The sequence below is a fragment of the Choristoneura fumiferana genome, chromosome 13, assembly GCF_025370935.1.
Source record: "Choristoneura fumiferana chromosome 13, NRCan_CFum_1, whole genome shotgun sequence".
Classification (NCBI taxonomy): Eukaryota; Metazoa; Arthropoda; class Insecta; order Lepidoptera; family Tortricidae; genus Choristoneura; species Choristoneura fumiferana.
The window spans coordinates 5,846,037-5,856,000 of record NC_133484.1 but is presented as its reverse complement, the minus strand read 5'-3'; the positions used below and the strand labels follow the sequence as shown (position 1 = coordinate 5,856,000).

Below are 9,964 nucleotides of genomic sequence, written 5' to 3'. Positions count from 1 at the left end.
TACTTTGGGAGCGATTATTGCCGGAAATCTTCATTTAATCAAAAAGGTTTTTGAGAAACCTTACTATATTTTCAGAAGAGCTGTCGAACTATGTGCCACACGTTGATGCGAGTTAAAAAAATGTTTTTCATATTCTGTTACGTGTATGGAGTGCCCCCCATATAAATATTTATTTTTGTAATTTAACTACAAAACTAAATAGCGGCTTTGACAAGACATCTGTACTCCAAATTTCATTGATATACATATTGTAGTTTTTGAGTAAAATGCCTGTGACATACGGACGGACGGACAGACAGACAGACGGACTTGACGAAACTATAAGGGTTCCGTTTTTGCCATTTTTGTTCCGGAACCCTAAAAAGGAAAAGAAGATGTAGAAGTAATAGAGAAAGAAAACGGATAGAGAAATAAATACGAAGTACCTACCTATATTTTAAAATTTTCAAGTAGTTTTGAGTTTTATAATACACAGAACTGGAATATTTTTAGTTTTTACATCAGCAATGATAGTGCTAAAGATATTATTATGGTAAATATCCTTATTTTGGAGCAACATTTGTGACCTAAATAATATTACCATTTTTTTTCGTATGTATTACATTTTAGAAATGCACTGTACCTTAACAGAGTTCCTTATTAATAAAAAGTGAATGTCCGTGCAAGGGGTTCAATATTTCAAACCCCCGCTGGGGGCACCAACAGGTGTGCGCGGTAGTTGAGTCCAGTAAAGGCATATTCTGCAGCGGTGATTGGAGTAAACAAATGAATTACGTTCTGAAAGTACAGGCGCCTTTATTGAAGTATGATAGCCACATGCGAAAATGCAAATGCATTAGCTGATGAATTGATGATAAATGATCACCAGTTAACTATACCACCACCAACTTGAGCCAACCCTCTGCTTGAGAGGCCATACATAGGTCAAACCACTTGATTAATAATATTGTTGTCTATTGTTGTGTTGTGAATAAAATGTCGAGTACCTACTGCCTTTTCGCAACGTAACTTTGGCAACCTGTTTCATTTCGCAACTTTCCATTTCGCAAACTCTAAAACTGTAAACGGGATGGATATTTCAGGATTTATTTCAGGGCCATCGTGTAGAACTCTTTAGGTTAGGTTAGGTTAGTTTTATAAAAATCCTGAAATATTTACAGTTTCAGAATAATTAAGCAGTTGCGAAATGAAAAGTTGCGAAATGAAACAGGTTGCCAAACGTTATTCGCCGAAACATTAGTACACCATAAAATGTATTTCTTTCTTTCTTTCTTTCTTTGTCAGTCTGGCACGCTTTTCCTCAGGAACACGTTCAAGCACCAAATTGTTATTCATGGAACACTTAGGCTATTGTCTGTTCCAACTTTCTAAGTACGCGCAAACAGAGAATACCTACAACTTTTTTGAAAGTGTGTTTTCATTTAAAAATACCTGGAAATGAGAATTAATAGGATGCTTATCATTGACATACTGTTATGAAATTTGGCTAGAAGATTTATTTATTTAGTACACTATTTTTTGTTTGTATTTAAAGGTAATGTCCATACAAGCTTAACTGTGGGAGCCCGACTCACAGAGGCCAAATGTATTGATTAAAGAAAAGAAAACTACTTTGAAACCGACGTACTTACTACTTATCTGCAAAAACCTTAGATAATGACGTATAAATCAAATTTCTATACCGAACCGCGAGAGTAAAAAAAAGAGGATAGAGAAAACAAAAATAAAATAAACAAAACACACATGTGCACGCCCGATTACGTTCCACTCAGCCATTTTAAATATTATTGTATCACACAAAATCTCTTGATGAATCAAATCACCAAGAATAAATCAAGTAAGTCAAGTTTCGCAGATGGTAGGACCTTGTGCAAGGTCCGCCCGGATTGCTATCACTATCTTGCTCACTAATCCTCCCGTGAAGCAGCAGTGCTTCCACTGTTGTGTTTCGGCGGGGAGAGTAAGACAGCCGGTGAAATTACTGGCACTTGAGGTATCCCATCTTAGGCCTCTAGGTTGGCAACGCATCTGCAATACCTTTGGTGTTGCAGATGTTTATAGGCGGTGGTGATCTCTTACCATCAGGAGACCCACTTGCTCGTTTGCCATCCAGTCAAATAAAAAAAAAGTCTCTTTATAAATGGACCTTTGAGGTTTTAGGGTCCTTTTAATTCATTCTCCTTTTCCGAGAACTTGGCCCGTAGAATAATCAAATACTCTGCTCCGATGAAACCTAATCTACGGAAAAGCACGGACCTTAAACTTCGCCAACGTTGACGCTAAAACGTTTGTGATAACTATAAAAAAGTTTTTAAGACGCAAACTTCGTTGAAACTCGAACCCGGGCCATTCGGAAAAAATATTCGAAGAATGTTAATGCTGAACTTCAGTGAACTAGTTGGAAACTTCTGGAACAGTTTACAAGGAGAGTTCATTAAGAACGTCGTTGGTTTTGTTATTGGCGCAATTTGCTGAGAGGAGCGTGGTGATTAGTGAACGAGTGCTTTTACTTCAGTTTTTTGTGGGTATGCAATCTTCTTCTTCTCTTTTAAAATATGGCTTTTCTGTCCTAATTAATAGGACAATTTCGCCAGTGTCAAAGTAAACTCTCTTTGAGAGGGACGTTGTACGGTGATTGTAGTTTTTGCAACTTGATAGTAAAATTCCAGATACCACGAGGAGACAACTTGCGCACTAAAAAATGTCAGACACGAGAGCAATATAGAATTTTGTGATCACTGTTCACTGTTAAGGTTAATTGCCGCATAAACACTATCAAAATTATACTTCAAATAGTCAAAGAAACTGAAATAGCAAAATTAGATATTGTCTACATCCGCCATGTTCGAATGCTACAAATCGAATCGGGTATGCAATCGTTGAACTGGTCTATAAAAGTTGACATCCATTATCAAAAAGCTGATAAGTGTATTCCAAATAGTATCTGGCACATAAAAACCAGGCCACTAACAACGACCCTCTGCGTGATAGTTCGAAGGTAGTTTTTTAACGAAAAATCCCGTGAGAATTCCCAAAGCTAACATCGTGGTTTTATTAATTTTGCGTAATAAACATTCCTGCCAAATTTCAAGTCTTTAAACGTAGCGTTTGAGGTTTTAGAATTTTACTTCGATCCCATGGGAACATCGAATAAAAAGTAGTTTGTGTTGTTCGAGACGTCCAAGAAAATGCTGCCAGCCTTTTGGCCACAATACCACTTAGGCTTTTTCTAGATTTAATCTGTCATCTCCCAGGATAACAGGATCAAAGAAATTTGGGCACAAATTTGTGCCTCTGGGAGAGGACAGGTTAAGGAAGGAGTTTTAAGGAACTAGTTTTTGTGATGTTTAGAGTGATGCTTGTTTTATCCATGCAATGTATGTCATGGCATTATGTGGGTGTGTCCACGTGTAATATTACCTACTAGTATTACTTCTTTATGTCTATTTTCTACCAGTTTATTGTCACCTGCTAAATTTTTAACCCTTTTGTTATTAAAATTTATTCCCCGCTCACCGCTTACTGCTGCACCAATCAACAGAAGAAATACTCCACTTTCTATAAAGTAAGGAAATGAAGTTTTACCCACTCGGGACTCGTTTAGACTCCGCCGTAAGCCCGTAATTGGACTTGACTTGGCATTGTTTGACGTCAGTTTTGAAGTCCCGATTGGGCCAGTATTGTTAGTGACTTCATTTATGTTTGTGATTGGAATATTTAATTGAGTACGCATTAATCTGCGATTTAAGTTTGCGCTTGGATATTACTTTATTTTGTTTCACATTTTGTCCTTTTTTTGCAAAATCATGATGTCTAGTCATGTCGTTTAAATATTAGTATGAAAAAAAATGTTTACGTATGACCGTAATTAGACACAAATGCATGTCCATGCATTTTTCAAATGAAGGGGAGTTAAGAATCTTGGAAACAATTTGTAAGAAAATAAATTGTTGTGTTTCGTTTTGTGTTACAATGCTGTTGTCGTTGAATTATTTGTTAAATAACATAACATTACGGCCTGCTATGTATTGCAACTTGCTAAATATTTCCGTGTAGACACAAAGTAAGAGCTAACAGCTGAAGGAGGCTGAATAAATAGTTTCGGATTGAATCTAAGAATAAAGTAATCGGATTATCTATTAAAAGCAGTATTTAATGAGGGTATCTGATATCTTCGTTAACGGTTAAAAGAAGGATTAATTAGCAGCTAAAGTATTTCTTTATTCTTTTTTTATAATTAATCGTAGCATGGTATTTTATTACTACGAATTTAAAATTTTAAATGGAAATCGCAGATTAACTTAGGTTTGTAGCTTTTTATATTTCAGAATTCAAGTATAAAGTATGAGTTCATTAGGTTTTTTTCAGAAAACCACCATATATAAAAAACATGGGACACTTGACCTAGTCCCAAACTAAGCAACGCTTGTACTATGGATACTAGGCAACGGATAAACATACAATAGCAAAAAAAAACAAGCTTAAGAAGCTAAGGTTGGCAGTGCCAGTAGCTGTACGAACCCGACATCACCAGCAACAGAGTTGGCAACACTCGCACCTACGATCGGATAGCCACGTGGTTAGAGAACCTGACTACAAGCTTGTGGTCCCGGGTTCACTCCCCGGTCAGGGCAGATATTTATATGAATAATACGAATGATTGTTCTCGGGTCTTTGACGTTTTGATGTATTTAAGTATGTCTCTATCTATAGATGTGATTATATATTGTGTTAAGTATCCCTGATACTTATTTATTTATTTATAGCACCTCACTATCACTAGTAGTGTAGCAGCAACTGGTGCTTCCTACCCTCACTGCACGTGATGCACGTCACTGCATTCAAGGTTTTGAGTAAAGGTGAAATCTCTGAGTCAAAGTAGCTCCGACGTCAATGACGCTACGTCAACGTTACAAGGTTATTTTTATCTTCTACCGTCGGTGCTAGCGAAAATCTCGCTGTGGTTGTTTTAATGCTTCAGCATTGTGCGATTCGCAACCGCAATGATCGACCAACCGAATTCTATCCATCGTGTTGTCTATTTGTCCTTAAGTAATATTGTTGTGCCTTGTGTTGTAGTGAATAATAATGTATTTTTTCTTTCTTTCTTTCTTCCTCTAGTTCTATAGCTACCTATAAAAGAGTACCGCGACTGATTGACGGAGAACGCACATCTTAAACTACTTGGAAATTCAGGAAGAAAATTTTTAAAATTCCCACGAGTCTAATTGGGTATTTTTTTATTATTTAACAGGAGCTAAGTAGCAGAATAAAGCTAGTATACAAATACGACAGCGTGTGCGCATAATGATGGCACTTCACTATTAGTGTTGTATGTTCGCGTTGCGCTATTGATATCTCCATCGCTCATGGTAAAAATGAAATAATACATTTCTTTCCTACACACAAATATTTAGGTGAATATGCCAAGCGAAGTGCCAGAATAATGCGAAACCACGATCATGATCTGTAGTCAACAATAATTTGATAACATAACAATCATTTGATTTGTACCTATTTAATAATACTGTGTCGGTTGCATTTCTACTATAAGTTACTCAACACGTGACTAAATTGAGTGTATTCGTTAGGTACCCATAGCTCTTGAATTAATAAGTAATGAGGATGAAAATCAATTAAACAGTAATTTCACAGTTTTCATAATGTTCGCATTGGCTTTTTACACTTTTAATAAACAACATAATGGGTGGAAGCATTTTGTTCGCGTGTTTTTGGGTTTATTTAATTTGTGTTACTAAAACAGGTAACGTTGGTTTAATACCTACTTAATATCTTTTTGATAGAAGTTAATTGGATTTTATTTACACAAAATTAGTTAATTACAAAGTCATAATATAATAATAAGCATTAAATTAATAAAACTACCTACCTATAAAATAAAACCTAAAACTAAAACAAATAACTTAAAGAGTACCCCTTAGGCAAGGGGTATGTCTTATTAATACTTAGGTATGAACTACAACTAATTTATAAAACTATAAAATTGAAATCACTAGTTTTATGTCAAGAACGGTTCGACTAGCTAGTTTCGATCTTTTGATTATGCTCAAAAGCAATGGAAATGGCTGTATTTTTATACCGGGTGTGGCCTGTAATACGAGCAAATAATTAAAACATAGATCGCAGGCGTCGAACTGAACAACATTAGTGATAAAAAAATGAAATCTTTAGATTTTCCCTTTTTCATACAAATTAAATACTATTATCAATGTATGCCATCCTAGAAACCAACTCTGACGTCGCATGTGACGCTGCAAACATCAGCATTTTGCTTTAAATTGCTTCTTCGAATAAACAAAAAATAAAAAATAAATAGTTATTGAACTAATGTTGTTTAGTTTGATGCGTACGATCTATGTTTTATTTAATTATATGCTCGTACTCATATTACAGGCCACACCCGGTATGTAAGGCTGTAATTAAGTTAGTTATACTTACAAACTCGACCAACTATGATTACTATGACTGCCTGTTAATATAGCTATTTATAAATACAAAAGTTTATAAATACTATGTGCTTGTATGTGTGTATGTGTTCATGTGTTTGTTGCTCGTTTCCGCTATGACAGCTGGACGGATTTAGATGTAATTTGGTATTTAGATTGCTGGACGTGATTACGTGTTCATAATCCAGTGTAAATGGCTATTTGAGATGTAACTTTTTTATATTATCAGCGTTTTCGGATCCAGGTAAAATCTTAAAATCTTAATCGCTCAATCTAGACTAACCTAACTAAGGCTAAAAGCTATCTCCGTATTTAGGTGCTATTGATGCGGATTACTACTACAACTCCCTACGATCCAGCGACTGCTACACTCTAGAAGGAGAAAAGGCTTGCCGTGCGCATTGTGGCGAGCTTGACATGATGTGCCATCGAGGACGGTGCTATTGTGAAAAGAAGAGAGCAGCGCCGAGCAAACCGCGACTTGGTAAGGACGTCTTATTCAATAGGATACAAATTGTACAGTCGGTGCCCTAACATAAGTATCCACTTTTCTATACAACTAGTATGAAAAAGTGGATCATAAGTTAGGGAACCGACCGTACTTACGCTATTTCAAGTCCAAACAGTACTTGTAGGTCGGTAAAATGAGACTTGCAAGATTTGACCTAAGCCAACAAACAATTATACACATTACAAGTTGAAAAATTTATGAAAGTTTGTAAATGACCGTTCATTAAGGTATTAAATAAACTCTTTTCTTCTTTTTACCTAGAAATCTTAATTTTGGATGATCACGGCCGGTTGAAATTCGATAGCAGCAAAAAAGTAAAAGGTAAAACAATTTATACATTTTGTTTTATTTGTTAAAGGTTTTTCTAATGGCCTGTTCATACAACTATTATTATGATCCCTTTTCTTCTGACTCCCTAGAGATATTGATTTTGGATGATCCTATTCAAGTGAAATACGACGGCAGCAAAGGACCAAAAGGTAAAATTTTAGGTTTAAAAAAATCTATTGAAAGCACTAACTTTTCATGTCATTGTTTTAGCAACTCACCGTTGCTATGTCTTATACTAGTCCCTCTTTTATGCGTAATATATTCCCAGTTGCTTCGCGCAGCCATTTCACTTGCAAACGTGTTGGCCATATAAGAGTCTCATCGGCTAACTCATTGTCCACGACGCTGTTCACTGTCTACTCCAAGCTTCATCGCATTGGCAATGGCCAATAAACATTTATATTCATATTCATATTTATTAAAAAAAAACAATACAAGTATTGTGTTTGAAATAACATAAATAAAAAATAGCATATACATGACAACATTACAAAAAGCTTAACCTATATCGACACGTCATTAAATATTTCTTCCAAGCTATAAAAACAATTTCTTACCAAAAAAAAATTTTCATCTTTTGGAACAAATAATCATTTGCAATAGAGTTTAACTCAGTAGGCAGCCTGTTAAATAGTTTGACAGCTTGATGACTGGCGGAATGCATTACGACTTTCAATCTTGGACAAAACTTAAATTTCCTATTTTTGGTACGTGTAAGTATACGTACAGTTTGTTCCTCTCTGATCTCACTCTTAAAAAACTTTGTGAGCAGCACCAAAACGTACAATCTAGGCTCCGTAAGGATTCCTAGTTCTTTGAAATAATTTCTGCATGAAACCCATGGAGGAATGCGAAACATAGTCCGAACAGCTCTTTTTTGTATTACGAGTGCTCTATTTATATATTGGTATTTAACTTATCATCGCATCTTTTGGCAACTCACCATTGCTATTTCTAAGATTGGTATCACAATAACGCTCGCTTCGTGCAGCGATTTTATTTGCAAACGTATTGGCTGATAAAATCTTAGCGGCTAACCCACTAGCCACCACACTATACATTGCCTACTTCAGAATGGTCAAGTGCCTACCTCAGGATTTGGGTGTCGCATCAGCCATGGCATCCCAGGAAACAGGATCCCCTTGGAAAATAATCCTACGTACGGCTATACCCACCACGCCACTAAGCCACAGTATATATATAAACCACAGTATATGTTTATTTAATTCAGTTTATCACATTTTTGGAATCTGATTTCTGAAAACGCTTCACAAAGCCTATTTCTCCAAATGGTTTTCGATTTATTATATGTTGTCAAAAATTGGGACATCCCAATAAGCACAGTCATTGATTATTGGTACTTGCTCCCATGTGTCTCATCATAACTTTTTTCACATACAGTTGAAGTACATGAAACGGAAAATGAAAATACTTTCCTTAACGAGCTGAATCTACGACCGTCGCTACGGCACCACATTGCCCACTTTTGCCCCAATCTAGATATCGCCAGACAATGTATAAGGAAGTGTATGAAATCTGGCAAACCAGCTTTTTGCGGCAAAGATCACTACTGCTACTGTGGTCATAAGTATACGCCACACGACAAAAACAGTGTAGCAAATGCCGATGAAGTGTATAGGAACTTTCAAGACTTGTACGAGAAATATTTTGGAAAGAAACCTGCCGAAGAAGAAACTATTGTGGAGTCCCAGAATTAATATTTTAAAGCTGAATAAAGTGATTTTAAAAGGTGTGGAACTGACGTGTATAGTTATTTGTATAGAAAAGGCGATATATTAAATGTTAGTCGTATTTTTATTTTCATCCCTGTTGACGTCGCGTTCATCAAAATAAAATAAGTTTTTTTTTTAATAGAAACTTTTTAACGTTCCTTTTATTTGGCGACTGTATTCTTTGTTCATTGTATTTGATATAATTGTCTTCTGATGTACGTACATAGCCGTGCAAAACTTTAAGTCAATTCGATCACTGAAGATCACAAAATTTGAAGGAAACTTGCATACTTACTTAGATATCTACATACGAATACTCAACCAATTTAGTTCCTAGGTAACCATTATAATTTTGTCACTGTCGCATTTGATAGACATTGTTAAAGAAAAATCATAGTATTTACTATGATAGGTTCGAGGGAAAACATAACCCTCCGTCGGGCAGTTGGATACAAAGAGCTGTAGCGTTTTTATTTTATTTTAATTTATGTAATCTTGTAAAAGTTTGTCTTACCAATTATTGTTCCGCGATAGCAATTTTATGACTAAGTCGAATCTTAATCGGTATTTTATTGGCAATGTATGATAATTGATTATTTTTCGTAATAGTGTGGCAAACATGCGAACGGGTCACGCGAAGGTATTACTTACTACCCATGGGAATATCTGATACCAGAGGATTGCCAATGCGTTGCCAACGTACAGGGCTAAGATATAAACTTTATTGAGCCATGTACTTTGCCGGCTGTCTGCGGCTGACATAACGCATCATAATGGCTGTATAAAAAAAGTTGTTTACTCAATCCAAACCTAAGATATTATAAGGCTTCCTCTGATTCGCGATGTCATCTTTCATCCACCATTCATATTTTTTTGCCTAGAATTGTTAGTGCGTACAACGGCAAAACCTATTAGACACTGGC

At 35.8% G+C, this 9,964-nt stretch overlaps 1 protein-coding gene across 2 annotated transcripts; it reads left to right on the top strand.

Annotated features, from left to right (window-relative positions):
- The first annotated feature begins 5,565 nt into the window (after positions 1-5,565).
- LOC141434342 (uncharacterized) lies at positions 5,566-9,114 on the top strand. Of its 2 annotated transcripts, XM_074096752.1 has the most exons (5): positions 5,566-5,764; positions 6,784-6,951; positions 7,240-7,299; positions 7,398-7,457; positions 8,710-9,114. In XM_074096752.1, the coding sequence occupies exons 1-5, from the start codon at positions 5,704-5,706 to the stop codon at positions 9,024-9,026; spliced, it is 666 nt and encodes a 221-aa protein (XP_073952853.1). In that variant the 5' UTR covers positions 5,566-5,703; the 3' UTR covers positions 9,027-9,114. The 2 variants fall into 2 exon arrangements, with proteins under 2 accessions (XP_073952853.1, XP_073952854.1); XM_074096753.1 differs by lacking the exon at positions 7,398-7,457.
- The last annotated feature ends 850 nt before the right edge of the window (positions 9,115-9,964 follow it).

Bases quoted from the DNA above. Each gene is read 5' to 3' on its own strand.
- LOC141434342 (XM_074096752.1), top strand. From the start codon at position 5,704: ATGGGTGGAAGCATTTTGTTCGCGTGTTTTTGGGTTTATTTAATTTGT. The intron at 6,952-7,239 runs GTAAGGACGTCT...CTTTTTACCTAG, and splicing joins GCCGAGCAAACCGCGACTTG to AAATCTTAATTTTGGATGAT. The intron at 7,300-7,397 runs GTAAAACAATTT...CTGACTCCCTAG, and splicing joins TAGCAGCAAAAAAGTAAAAG to AGATATTGATTTTGGATGAT.